Source organism: Gallus gallus, chromosome 19 (assembly GCF_016699485.2).
Source record: "Gallus gallus isolate bGalGal1 chromosome 19, bGalGal1.mat.broiler.GRCg7b, whole genome shotgun sequence".
NCBI classification, from domain to species: domain Eukaryota; kingdom Metazoa; phylum Chordata; class Aves; order Galliformes; family Phasianidae; genus Gallus; species Gallus gallus.
Window position 1 is genome coordinate 8,976,195 of NC_052550.1, and position 14,776 is coordinate 8,990,970.

At 45.6% G+C, this 14,776-nt stretch overlaps 1 protein-coding gene across 9 annotated transcripts in view; it reads right to left on the reverse strand.

The window, feature by feature from the left end:
• The window catches only part of ACACA (acetyl-CoA carboxylase alpha), a 111,105-nt gene that overhangs the window by 47,965 nt on the left and 48,364 nt on the right, over positions 1-14,776 (reverse strand). For 6 of the 9 annotated variants that reach the window (XM_046902304.1, XM_015295691.4, XM_046902306.1 and 3 more), the window contains 9 exons: positions 10,894-10,917; positions 8,776-8,919; positions 8,120-8,216; positions 6,821-6,928; positions 4,740-4,796; positions 4,385-4,429; positions 1,715-1,756; positions 980-1,195; positions 315-470 (listed from right to left, as the gene is read on the reverse strand). In XM_046902304.1, coding sequence (XP_046758260.1) covers positions 315-470; positions 980-1,195; positions 1,715-1,756; positions 4,385-4,429; positions 4,740-4,796; positions 6,821-6,928; positions 8,120-8,216; positions 8,776-8,919; positions 10,894-10,917 — 889 coding nt within the window. The remainder of the gene's footprint in view (positions 1-314; positions 471-979; positions 1,196-1,714; positions 1,757-4,384; positions 4,430-4,739; positions 4,797-6,820; positions 6,929-8,119; positions 8,217-8,775; positions 8,920-10,893; positions 10,918-14,776) is intronic. The other 3 variants (XM_046902307.1, XM_046902308.1, NM_205505.2) reach the window with 3 other exon arrangements.

The window sequence follows — 14,776 nt, forward strand, 5'->3', positions numbered from 1 at the left end:
TTTGTCATTAAGTAACTAAACAAGCAGTGCAGAATCCCTCAGCGCTCACATGGCTTACTACTGAAAAGCACAACTCCAATATTTAGAGGAACTAAACAGACCCTCCCGTTACCACTCCTAACACTAGTCCCAACGTCTTGTGATTTCTGCTATAAAAAGGCTGGTAGGAACTGCATGTCACTCACCAAGCCATTTAAAATGCATTCAGTCAATAGGTGCACTTACACAGCATAAAAAGACAACAAACGGCCATTTATTCTGGCGAGCGAAGCCCAAGAAAAACAAACAGTTCAGGGTTGGCAAAAAGGCCATACCTTGGATGGGTCCATGATGACAGTAGGCACAAAATTTAAGAAGATGTGATTGCAGTCCGTGCGCACGTTGGTATTATTAAATGCCACCTCCAACTCATCCATGGCTTCCAAAAGCAATCGCTCTCCCTCGTTTTGCAGGTACTCGAAGGAGGCTTCCTGCCAGACATTGTCAACAAATAATTTACCTTCTACTCAAAAATCACAGCCCAAGTAAACAGCGTTTGAAAAACTGCAGAAGGACTTGACTGAGAAAATAGGTTACATTAGAATCAGCAGGATGTACAGTGCTAAAACAGATCAATCACAGTCACGGAGTCAGTACTCCCACATTCTGGGTCCACATATCCAGCTGACTTGTTTAGGTCAGCATAAATGCAAACCTGGACAGGTCAAACTATTGCTTCAGTACCAGGAGAAACACAGAGAAATAACTACAGCCTCAAAACACAGGGATTTCTGACTGCCCACAGCTCAGAAGAAATCTCTGTAAGGCATAGGAATACTGCCTTTGAAGACATGCTCCTGCAAAGCCAATGTGAGCAAAGAGAGGGCACACAACTGCAGCTCTCTATATGTGCTGTATATTTTCAGGCAGATTCTCAAACGATTTACAGAGCTTTATAGGCTGTCTTGGAAGGAGATCTCAGCTGGGTGACAAAACTCACCTTGGTAACAAGGTCTGAATGCCTTATAATGGCCCTCACAAAGAACCTGTAGTCTGTCACTTCTGTTCCTACTTCAACTTTAGCTGCTCCCAGGTAGAGATGCATTTTATGGTTGGCACATGGAATGGCAGTGAGGTCAAAGTTCCGCATTCGGTTCAGCTCCAGCTGGAAAGCCAGAGCTGGCTCCAGATGGCGGTAGATTCTGTCTTCTTCAAACTGGAGGAACGCAGTGCAGAGAGGGAAGGACGTGCAAGAAGAGGTGGGTTAAGAAGGTGGAACACTGAAGATGGGGAAATCTAGATGATATCCATGACAAAACTTCGTATGTACTGAGGCTGAAAATTCAAACTAAATCGTTGAACTACTAAGAGCAGAACACACACTGTAAGACAGCAAGTTCTCAAACCCTTTCCCCGAGAACCCTCTTTTTAATGGAAGTCAAGAAGTTTGCTACCGAATCATTATACAGCTTCTACACTTCCCCTGCTACACTGTGAACGAAACCCTCAAACACAGAAGCTTTAAGCCAGTTTCCAAATGCATTAATTTTTATCCCACGTTACCACAGACTCATCATTGTTCCTGAAAGCTATTGCTGTGTGGGAAGGTGAAGATACCACACTGTGCAGTGCAGCTGAGCTGAAGCAGCTCCCTGTGACACCAGCATGAACAGCTACGTGAGACAATGATACCGTAAATGCTTGGAGAAGGAAGAATTCAGATTGTACACCTTACCTTATCCCTGGCACGGAACGTGAAGAACTTTGGAAATTCCCTCTGTTTGAAAACAAAAATAATGACATTAGTCCTCCCAGAGTTATCCACCTGGAGCAGCACCATAACAGAGGAGATCACTGAAGTTGTTCCAAGCTACTTTTACAGCATTACAGAGAGGTGGAAAATCAAGTTAGCCCCACCAAGGCAGCAGAGGTAGTTCAGGCCTGTTCTTCACCGCCAATGCAACAGATGCTATTGATTGGCTTTTTATTATTGTTGTCAATTATCAACAGTCAATACAATTGAACTGTCCAGGTATGGCAGTGGGAAACTTCTTCTAGTTCTGTTATTACTACAGTGATTGTGGAAAGGTTTGGGAGCCATACAATCATATTAACACCCTATTATGTAAGCTGATGTACACGACACAACCATCTATGTTCAATAGCTATCTTCATATCCCTACTGCTAGAAACATCTTCTTTCCAAGGAAAATTATGAATTGTAATAACAGAACTTCTTTCCATGTATGAAGTAGTACTCCAGAAAAACCTCCCAACTATGATTCGGTTTCTCTCTTATTCTATTGCTCAGATTAAATCCTAGCAAATTGTAAAGGGTTTACATTTTTTTGTGGTGTATTGCATGTCTCAGAAGGCAGCAAGACTAGGAGCATCCTGCTACGTATGCCCTTCAATTCCATCCAAGAAAAGTCATCTGTTTCTGTGGAACTGCACTTGCACGTGCTTTGCACCAACAAGAGAACACTTCAGGTAACACAAAGGAGCACACACAGCTGGCCAGAGCCATCTTACTAAGAAGTAAAGGCAGCGTCTGACTTGAAGTCACTGAATTTCTGAATCACATTTTCACTGTCAATAAGGACGTGCAAGCCTAGCTTGATTCAGGGCAACAAACATTCAGTAATGACCAAACAAAAGGCTCCACCGAGCAACACAGCTTTTAAGGCTAGGAGCCACCACCTAGTAAATCATCTTTACCTCCTATAAAAAACGGTCCCTGGAGTGCCACCTGATAGCTCTCAGCTGAACAAAAGAACTTGTGTTTGACTGGAGTGTGTCTTCTGGACTAGCTAAAGAAAGGGAACCCTGCCTGAGAATTCAGGCACTGGGCATATAGGTGAGCCCACAAGGACCACCGATGCTCTACAACAAGCACACACAGGACGCTTCCATGTTTCCTCACTTCTCTTCCAAATCCCTCCCACCTGTTCCCCCCTGCACACTGCCAATTTCCCCTAATATCATCCATGCCCATTCTATCACTAATGTAATTGCTTTCAAGGCATTTGACTACTGTTGTGGGCAAATGTAATAATTAGATGTGCACACAAAAAAAAACTCTCAGTACTCTGGTACCAAAATCCAAAAGAGTGCTCCATTTCCTAGGCAGAAGAATTATACCCCTGCTGTGTTCTCATCAACCAACCATCATCAAGACAATCAAAATAATTTGCCTAAATTAGCCAATCAAGACACCCTGCAAATCGCAGAATGTGAAAAGCTACAACAGAAATCATCATAGTTGATTATTATACTAATAATCACGTTAAAAACCTAATGAGATGAGGAAATTGGAAGCTTGCTGGAGCAACTCTCTATTACCTCAACATGCTGGGAACTAATTATATAGACTGTAATTAAAACAAAAACAAACCCAAGCCTGGGCCCTGGCTAAGTTAATAGTTGGTCCAATAATAAACGGAATAGAACAGGAGATGGTAATAAAGACTGACACTCACAAAACGTCCCAGCGGTACTCTAGAAACTTTGCAGGCAGATGACATGGTGCAGTGCACCCCCTGGTTAGGAGCATCCTACCAGCACTTCGCACCAGCACAGCTCAGGGCCAACACAAGGCTGACTCGGTCCAAGCCTGATCACTCACGCATGCTACAGAGCTTATTTGTAGACTTTTGCTTTGTGCTCCCCAAGCATCAATTCAGTTCTCTAAAAATTCATTTTTTCCCATCTAAAGCTATGGTTTCCTTCAAGAGCCCAATTCCTACCTCACCTGTTCATCAGTACCTGCCTGTGCACCGCAGTCAGGGATTCCCATGCAGTGCTCAACTTGCTGAACCAGGTTCATTAAACACAGGATGAATTTCTTGCACTTTAAAGACTCCTAACAGCCTCCAAACAGAGTTGTAAAGCAGTTACAGAAGGGCTAAAAATACTGCCTATGCTTTGCATTGCCACCTTGAAAACAGGGCCAAGCTAACTCTTGTTGATGCCAAAGCCCAGGAGAAAGAAGTAATTCACAGCAGCAGAAGCATCAAACATTTTCCACATCATTAAGTCATTAGACAAAACTTAGCAAGTCATTTCAATCACTCCTCTAAGTTATACTGAAATCAGTAAGAAGACTGAAGAAATCACCACAGTATGTATGAAGTACAAAAGTTTCTCTAATTACATTCCAGAATACAGAACTGTATTGATACAAAGAAGACCTCGGTCAAAGTGTCAGCCACGAGGACAGCCAGGTAACGAGCATGCAAGCAGCCCTGCTGAATGCAGCAGGCCCAGCCTCGTGTTCAAACCCAACTCTGACACAATGCTGGCATCAAAGGCCTGGCTAAGAACCAGATGAGAACCCAGAGTCGCTTACGAGTCTCTTGGCCTCTCGTCAGAAATACCACCACGTTCTAAAGCCTTTTTTACTTACATGGAATCTCTGATCCACCTCACAGTTGACCTGTTTCCTGAAGTCCTTACAAACGAACCACACAAACACAGGAAGAGAAAAAAAAAGAAAAAAAAGCAGAAGAAAGCTAGCAATTAGGATGAAAATCAAAAATGAATTAATTCAAGAATACAAAAGGTGCCAAGATTGTTTACAATTGTAAATTAATTTTCTTAAGCAAATTCATCAAAACAATCTCCAATTTTAAAGAACAAAAACAGTGAAGTCAGAACTAACTGCAGTTATAGTGCTTAATTTGTGACAAGCACAATAAATTCAATGCTTCTCTGAACTAAAAACCAAGGAGTTCTTAGCAGCATGAGAGACACCACAATACCTTCTGTGCCACAAGGAATGTCAGCCTCCGGATGCCATGCTCAATCAGGACTGATTTCTGCAAAAGGAAAGGAAGGAATCAAGACAGCTTCACAGAAAAGGAACACATTAAGAACATGTGCACATCTTCTCTGAACCAGAAAAGCTCTACAGATTCTCCTGCATCCCCGCTGCAAGTTCGTTCCCAGCCCATTCTGGTCTACTCATAGCTACGATCTCCCATCTGCTGACTGCCTGGTAGCACACGTAAGCAAGTTGATAATGTCTGAAGAGGTGTAACCACATGGCAAGGACAAAGCACCCCAGCTGAGCCTTGCCAACACACAGAGCAGAAGAGTTGGCTGCAAGTCTTGCAGGGCTTTCTCTCACTGGCCAACACAAGTTGGCCTTTTTGCAAAGATCACTTTCTGAAGGGAGCACAATGTAAGCATGGTAAGGCCATGGAAAATGATCCTTTTAGAGGAACTGATCCAATGAAGCACAACACCACATTCTTGATTCTGGCACAAACAGTACACGAACAGCCCTGACCAAAGGACGGATCTATCAATATCACAAAGGTGACAAATGTTATTTTTACACTGTTCCTCAGACACGTATCAGATATGCCCATTCTGGTTGTTTCTTGAACAACTCCAGAAAGCCACATTACAAATGAAAATGGTGCGATGAGCGTTTGCCACATCACTGCATTTTCTTAAGTGTTCAAAAACTTGTAATTTTGCCCCTTTAAAACTTTATCCTTTCTCCTCCTTTTTCCAATCGAAAAGCGAAAAAGATAAAAATGAGAAAGAAGAGGAACAAAAATGGAATGAGAACTCTGCCAGTCCAGGAACAAAACAGCCCCTCTCAGCACAGACAGAAATGTTTTACTAAGGTTAAGCCCTTTGAAAATGAGCATCAGTGACTATATTCATAGCAAGAGGAAGGAAATAACTTTAATAATTCCATGATTTAAAAAGCAAAAATTGTTATTGCTTTTAAAATTCCACAAGTGGCAGACAATAACAGCATAGCAACAGGATTCTGATTACATCGTAATAATGCGGGTCTCACAGCAAGTCCACAGCTATTACAGAGCGATTAGCCATCAGCACCTGGAGAAACTCCATTTACACTGACTGCCTCAATCTCCTCCACAAGTCATTTACAAGTATATGATCCTAATTTCTATTAGAAAAAACACACACAACATGCTGGGACTGGAAGATTATTTGGACAATTTGGATCAACCTATTTGATAGTTTAATGTGTTTGGGAATTTTTTTTTTTTTTAATTTCTTTCCTTTTATCCCCTCCCATAAAACGCCTCGAGCATGAGCAAGAAGATGAAAAGCAGAGCTGGCTTTAATTTTTATATCTGATTATTTTCTTTGCTTAAAGAGACAGGAAGCTGCTGGAGTCTAGCAGGTACCAGTCCCATCTGGGAACCCCTTTTCTGCAGAACGTATTACCACCTTTCAAGTGGGAAGTGAAGTTAGAAACTGCTCCCTCAGTACTCCCACTGCCACTGCAGGTAGCACAGATGCAGCAGGTTCCCAGTGCCTGGAGAGCTATTCATACCAACAAGCCTGAGTTCTTCACGTCCATCAGGAAAGCAAGTGAAGACAGGCACTAGAGGGCAGAACGGACACGAGGAGGCCGTTCCCAACAGCTGCTTTCTCAGAAGGGACCACAGGATTAATACTGGATACTCTGAAGTGAATCTCATGGATCAGTAAAGCATACCAAAGCAATTCCAATTGATGCAAAAAACATCACCTGATGAATTTTTTTTTAAGGTCTTTTACCCCACCAAAAATTGAAAAGTCCTGAGCTGAAGGATTAGAATGGATCACAAAGTACTACAAAGAAAAATAAGAGCTGTGTGGTTTTCAGGGCCCACCCTGGAGGCTTCAGAAAGGTGTAGCTATAGGCAAACAAAGAAGTGGTAAGATTTTAGATGGGATAAATTAAGGATGCAACTGTTGCATTTATTTATTTGCTTCTGGAGAAAACATCTGAGAAGCACAATGAGAAGCAAACAGACCTGTCCTGAACAATCATCCTGCTCCAGAGAGGGAGAGAGCTGAGCTGACTTACCTTGCTTTGTGTGAACTCTCTGAACATGGCTGCCAGCCCATCATCATCCACGTCCCCATCAGTTTTAATAGCGACATTAAGAATGTGAATGGGCTCCTCACGGGCAGCCTGCAATTTGAAGAACACAAGCCACATAAATAAATTGTGAACAACAATTCTTAAACACAGGTCCCATAGGGAACAAAGGACTTCAGCAGAGTTTGCTATCAAGTAAGGAGAACTACGGGGGAAATCCTTGATCAAGCAGCCTCACAAGTTCACAGTTTCAGAAGTAAGAGATAAAATCCACAAACAGCAAACAGGAGCTTCATTTGGAGGATCCAGTTCTGACTTGGTGAACTCAAGCATGCCTCATTTGGATGCAAAATGAATGCAGGGTCAGGGCCTCTCTTCACGAGATGCAGTGCAGGCAGGGCATAAAAGGGCTCTTGCAGGTAATGGTATTAAGCAAATTTAGTGTAAGAGCAAAACACTGTGCATTTTCACATCTACCATAGAATGAAATAATGTAGAAGCATCACTTACACTGGAGGTCTGAGAAATGACAAATGTAGTGCTCAAAAACTTGTGGTTAACTCTGAAAAACTGAGCATGAACTGGAAATTTTCCTTGGTGAAGTGAGAGGGAGTTAAAGAGAGAGATCTGAGGACATTAAGGTTGATGGCAATGCTCTGGAACAAGGCCTCAGTATTTACACACATCAAGTATCAACAGCTAAGTTTAAAACCAAGTCCTATTTTGAACACAGACTGTATTGCAACAGAGCTCCCAGCTGCTGGGAGGCAGGACTGAGCAGTGAGCAGCTACCTGTGGTGCCAGGGACAGCAGTTCTTCTGTCACTAAGAATTACAAACCATCTGCTTCCTCTGCACCTGTTTTCCATGTCAATGCAAAAACTGTCAGGGCTTCAACTCTCTTTTTCCTCATAAAAAAAGTTCTAACTGGCAGAAGAGAGAGAAGAGTCAGGATGTAAAGCAAGTGGAAACCTACTTAGTGTGCAAGCTCTCAGTTATACTGCCATGGATCCAGTAATTCTGATGATGCTAAAAGCAACAATCTGAATTTACATGGAGAGTAAGACTTAGCTCTGGTTTTACAACAACCAGGAAATGGCCACCTACTTTTATTCACCTGCTGCGAAACAAGCAAACAGAACACATACATAAATACATAAAGCTCTTAACTCCTGCTTCCAGCACTGGAACAAGTGGAAAGTATGTAGCCTGCAGTCACTGCAGCATTCTGCACATCTTCCATTTCCAAACTGAGAGCAACCTCCAGAGAAAAAAATTACTGTACCTTGTCTTCATCATAGAGGGAAGCATGGCCAGCTTCAGGGAAGGTTGGGCTCTGGGGAGGAGAGTCGCAAAAACAACTCATCACTTCATCAAAGATTCTGAAATACACCAGAGAAGTATTAGTCATAACCATGCTGCTGGTAGCTCACTGAAGGCATACAGCGCTAAAATCCACAAATCACATTGCTAAGAGGGGAGGAGAGAAAAAGACTGCTTCCCTTTGCAGGACTGGAACTTGAAAGATGAGGAGGCAGCATCTCCTCCACCCTTCCACCAGAGCAGAGCCTGGATCTTCTAGCACTTGCCACAGATCCTATGGCTGCAGGCACTCAGAACTGCTATGAGCTCTGCTGTCTTTTTTGTCTAGTCCAAAAGCATTGAAAGCATAAAGAATACCCCCTCCCCTGTGAACAGGAGCACTGGAAATCAGCACAGAAGCAAATGACCTCCAGTCAGTAGCAGCTCCAGATGCTGCTCCTTCTGGCTGCACGCTGCTCTGGCAGCAGCCTGAAACTTTCCATTATCTCAAGGAGACAGATGAGAGGATCCCAACAGACACCCCAAAAGCTGAACAAACAAGCTCAGGATCACGAGCCTGCTTCTAGACAGTTCCATTTGGGCCCACCAAGGAACACAACCATCACCTTCCCCACATACCTGACAAAATCTTCAAACGTGCGGAAAGAGACCATCCCTCCCATCCGCTGGCACGGGGGAGTGAACGAGTTGTCCAGCAGCACGTCACTCACACTGGCTACGTGGACCATCCCGTAGTGATTGAGGTTGGAAGAGAAGGACATTCTAAATGGCAATCCAATAAGAACACAGTCAGCAGGGACAAGGGAGAGAAGGTCCTCAGAGGACAAACATCCGTGTGTGTGCACGTGCTCTGACACCCAACACATGGCTGTTTATCCCGAGTAACACCACAGGACCGCTGGGTTCTCAGCACGCCAGAGCTGCTGTGCTGCCGTTTCCTAAGGCCCTGCAATGGCATGTGTCTGCTGCCACTGATACTCTTACCTGGACATCCTTCCAAGGCACAGAGTCAGGAAACAATGTTATAAACCCTCAGAACCAGTACTTCTTAAGAAGGTTAGTGAGGTGACAGGTGAACTACGACTATGCAAAGCTGAACACATTTTTCCCCCCCAAATGTGTCTTTTACTTTATAGGTGGAATAGCAGCCACTCCTCTTCTGCTCCTGCCTGTACAGAGAGTGCAGCACTCATCCAGGGCCAATTCCTGATCTCAGTGAGCGGCACTGGGACAGATTTACACAAGCTCAGAGGAAGGCACCAAGTAAGGGACTTCTATTTAGGGCAGAACTGCTCACTGCAAAGGTCAGTGTTCCTTCCTGGAGGGGGGATGATCCTGAGCACATTAAAGTACCACTGACTTCTCAGATAGTTCAACAGCTGTGGCAGCATACACTGGTTGTGAAATGGTTGGTGTTCATTTGGGCAATGAGCTTTTTCATGTTTCTTCTGTGTTTTTTATTTGCTTTTGTTGCTGTTAAAGCTCTGTGATGTGATGGCCAAGCCTAGCAGAGGAAGTTTCTCGCATGTCAACACAAATACTCCAACCAAATAAACGTCCTCTCTCCAGCAACTACAACGGGGTTTTGCCTTCTTTGGAGTAAAGGAGAACGACGCTCCTCATTTCTGCACTGCACACTACAGGATGGGCTCCTGCAGCTCCCTGCGGCACGGGGCAGCTCACGCTCCCTTCACTCTCCTTGGGGCTCAGGAGACATCAACCAGGTCAAGTTCTGTCCGCCCCGGGTGGTGCCATAAGGGCAGGAATGCGGGCGCTGATTCAGCACAGCCCCACAGTGACGTCCACCTCCTGAGGTCCCACCAACGCTCACACGCGGTGCTGGATGGGCATTCCTCACACTGCTGCTTCGTTCACTCCTCTGTCCTTCCCCACAGAAAACCACCGTGACACGGCCCTAAGAACACCAGGAGCCACTCTAAGCTATCATCAGTTTGATTAATAGCTCTCTGTGTATAAAGTCAATGTTTCTGTAATTTATCTCTGATTAAGAGCCACGAGACTTTTGAGCCCGTTTTTACTATTTTCCCTAAATAGGCATGTAAGCAGTAATAAATAATAAGTATTCACGTTTTGAAAGAGAAAAATGTTTCAGGACATGCCTTGGTGTACATTTCTTACAACCAGTACAAAACATATCACAGAACAGTAACTAAACAAAGAGACAGCAGACATTTTTCATGTATTATTTAAAACGAGAAATACTTTTCAACTGAGACACGGGAGGAAAAATTAGCATCCAGAACACAACAAAACATGCTGTCAGCTGTTTGAGATGTAGATTCATCTATGGCACGAGGGAGGTGAGACAGCCTCGACAAATTCTAAGCTACTTGCAAGAAACCAGAGCGGCAACAGGTGTGCTATGAGCCCGAGGCAAAGCCCTGCTCCACTGTGACACCCACAGAGGTACCAGCTGGGATCCCATTCCAAAAGGAGAGACCCAACCAGGAGCTGCGCATCGCACTGCGGGTGGACTGAGTCACCGAGCAGATTTCATTGAGATTGCTGCATGCAAAGCTGCTTTTAAAAAGGGCGGTGGAAAGCTGAAAACATGTTTTAGACAAAGGGAGAGGAAAAGGGAGGGAAAAGAGTTATGTTTGAGAACTTCCGAAGCAAAGAGAAGGGTACTACAACAAAACATGTTAGAACATGAAGTACTAGACTACTTCTTTCTAGTCTTTCTGTTCAAATTTTAAAAGATGATGAGTACCATACCTGTTTAGCGTGGGGATGTTCCCTCTGTAATCAAACAACCACAGTTAGTTACAGATTGGTTAGTGAAAGCCATCATCAAGAACTATCATCAGGCTGGTCCGCAGACCGGCAACACCTTTACAATTGACCGAACCCAAATTTGTCCAGCAGAAATTAGGCAGAATTCAATTCCATTGACCCTGGGGAGGCACCCACCACCTGACTTCGCTTGCCACGACTGCCACGGGAGTAAGCACAGACCATGCACACGACATGCAAATAACACGTATCAGGAAAGCATGCTGCATTTGCAAGGCACCCTGCATTTCCACAGCATCTTACGGCACTGCTGCAAGCCCTCTGCACACACCAATGGAGCTTCAAAGATCAGAGTGGGAGTCAGCCCCACCTGACAGAAGAGCAAACAACAGCGCAGATGCAGAAGAGTGACTGCATCCCAAAGGGAGACTGCAACAGGTTCCGGAAAAAAAGCCAAATCCTCACTGCCAAACCTCCCCAGTAAGCAGCAGCCCACACACCGGCTCCCACAGCACCAGGGGAGCAAAGCAGATGCACACAACCACCACAGAACACTTGGCATTTGCAGCATCAAGGCCATGAACACCAAAAAGAACAAGCAGAACTTCAGGCCAACTTCAGGTGGTTCCTTTCATAACGTCAGCCCACAACTCTCCGCATTTCTGCCTGCAAACCACGGCTCAGCAATGGGTGTGAGCTAAAGGGAGCTGAGGTGCACAGTTTCCCAGCAGCCCGAGGTGGTCACACTTTGCCCATCCATTCACAGGAGCACGAGGTAGCAAATCGCTCCATGCAAGACGCAGAAATGGCTGCAGCGTCGCATCCAAAATAGCAAAGATTAAATCAGAAAAACACACATGCACCCACGAGGTTTGTGCAGAGATCAGCAACGTGGAAAGGTCGAAAGCAAAGCTTCAGGGAGCACATATCTGGCCATTTGTCCTTTCTTCCCCATAGACCTGGGGAAGATCAAACCACAGACCTTCCCAACGCTCCTAGCCACAGGCAAAGCCCTGGGCTGCTGGACGTGAAGTCCTGGTGAGCAGTGACCAGAATGTTTCCATGGTCACAGCCCTCAGTGCACCCACTGTACCCAGTCCTGCTCAAAAACAGGTTTTGTTACATCAGAATCATATTCACTGCGAGCACTTTACTGACAGAGGCACAGAAATTTCCCTGATCTCCTTAAGCTGTATGGCAGAAAAGAAAACTGGGCTGAAGACATACATATCTGCTGCTTAATAACAAAATTAAATAACTAATTTGGAGTCTGAGGGAGAGATGGTGTGCTGAGAGCCTGCTGCTAGGGCTGAAAGGGACGCGGGGATGCAGGGATGGAGGGGCTTTGTGCCTTTTTTCTGTCTTGCTAAGCGATGGGAAAGCTGCATGTGATCTCCTTGAGATTGAAAGAACAGCCTGGAGAGAAGAGGCAGCTCCTACACCTGGTGCACTCATGTAGTGCTCCCTGGGACGCTCTCAGGAAACGGAAAGAAGAAAGCCAACCAAACAGTGCAACAAACACTCATTTCTGCCTCAAAGAGAGCATCCTGCTGCCCTGCTCTGGGAACCACTCCCAGACCACTTGGAATGGAGGTGGAAAGATTCTGGCTAGAATCACAGCAGGAAAACAGATCCCAGGAAGGAGTGGAGCACAGCAGCGGGGCTGTGCTGTACCCACAGGCACAGCTGCAGGAACCCTCCTGCATGCCAGCTCAGCTGTCACCATCACCATCCCGCACTGAGAGCCAACAGGCTGATGTGTGCAGCACAGGCAGGCCCTGGGGAGAGGCATTACAAAAAGGCAGCACACCTCCACAGCTCCACAAACAAGGCTGCAAAGCTGGCAGGGGAACCAGCAGGGGCACAGCAGCACCGCCATGCAGCTGGCCATGACCAGGAGCCCTCCCAGCACCCCCTCACCCTGACCTTCACAAAGTACCCCCGGCCCGGGGGGCTGATCCCACAGCGATACGCCCCAGCCCCATGCAAGGAGCACCGCATGCCCTCACGTCACAATTACTCCTTCTGCTCAAGCAAAGGAAAATCCCCCTAGCTCTTTCCTGCACCTTCTGGGTGAATTTCCATTCCTTCCCCCTGCCACCCCCCTTCCCCTGACAGCACTGGCCGTGCATGCGAAGCGCCGCGGGTTGCAGCAAGCTGTGATGGAGGTGCCGACGCGGGGCGAAGCTTTTGAAATCAGGCAGCAAAGCGGAATCAGCAGAGGTTGGCTGAATAGCCCACTTGTAGTTATTAACAGCAGTACCACAGGAGAAAGAGCAATTCCACTGGCTGTGACCAGTGGCACTCCTCTTATGTTTCTTCATTTCTGTAGAAGAATCTAAACAGAAGGCTGTGAAACATGCCTCAAACCATACATTTTGATTGGGTTTTTCCTCTCCCTCTTTCTTTCCTTATTCTTCTGCTCCCTCTGTGATTCAGCCAAGCTGAATCTGCTACTGAAGTCCAATTTGCATAAAATTATCATCGTTCCATTCAGTTTGCTGCCCCTTCAACAGCCCCTTCTTTCCTCTGCTGGAAGATTTTGCCCTTTCTGAAACAGCCAAGCCAAGGGAACTGCAACCCATTACTGCTGCCTGCTGTCTAATTAACATCAAACCCTCAGCACGAGGCTGCGGGGATTTACAGGTGTCCTGGAATCATTCCCCCCTCCCTCCCGGCAGCAGCCGCTCTCCTGCAGCACGGAGGGGACCTCGGGCTGCTGATGGCACATTTTGGGCTGTGCGCTCGGCCCGCAGCACAGCAGCTCATTCTACACAAGGAATCCAATGGCTGAAGCATGAGGCTGCTCCAGCAGCTATTTCAGCCACGGGAAACATGTTCATTTTGTTAGAAATTCTGATCTCCTGACTGTGTCATTGTAAAATGATGAGGCAAGCTAATGGGAAGGTACTTACAACACTGCTCTAAATGTATGCCAGTTTGGGTTCTTGATTTTTCCTATAAAAGCCACTGCTTGGAAACATCAACGTAAAATTTGTCTTTCTGCTTTCAAAATGGTTTCAGCCTGTAAGCTAAGGGAGAGGCTGACAAAAAGAACAACCAAAGTACTCCATAGATGACAAAACATCAAGAGACAGCTCCAGAGAAACGTGCATCACTCTGAAGCTTTGACAGCAGCAACGCCAAAGTCCAAGGAGGGTGCCAACAAACATCCACAAGCACAAAGAGAGGAGATACTGGGCAAAAACAGGCACAAGACAGTTGAGACATTAATGCTGAGACGCTTGGAAATACAAGACAACCAACAGCTAGACCCAAATTCCACTCTCAGAAGCATCAAGGACAACGGAATGCAGTTCCAGGAAGGGATTCGGACAAACCGAAGGCATCTGTATGCACGTCTGTAAGAGTGTATGCACGTTTGCTGAGTTGTGTGCATTCTCAGCTCCAAATACAATCTGAGTTAGCAGTCGGTTTGAGCTGCCAAGTAAAACTTGCTTTAGAGCAAAGTAAGACAATTGTCAAATCTTAAAGTCTTCGGTGGCTTGGAGTGTATCCAGAGGAAATCCACACCACTAAAACCTTCCGTTGCTTCCACCTCCGAGCCTTGTCCTGGTTCAAGATTCTCCATGACATTTCAAGGCCACGTGTGTGGCACACGGGACAAAAGCACTGTTGAAAAAGCACTGTAATTCCCTCTCTCACTTCTTATACCAGACAGACAATGTTTCTTTGAACAGGAGTTTTTAAGCCAGGAATAGGTGAGCACTGTTTCGTGTGCTGAACACCTAAGAAAGGCCTTTCAGTGTCTGTCACCCAGCTCGCCATTCTCACAAAGGAAGCCAAACCTCTAAACACCAGGCAATATCCCACCAGTTTCTCATCTCAGCAGGGCAGACTGAAC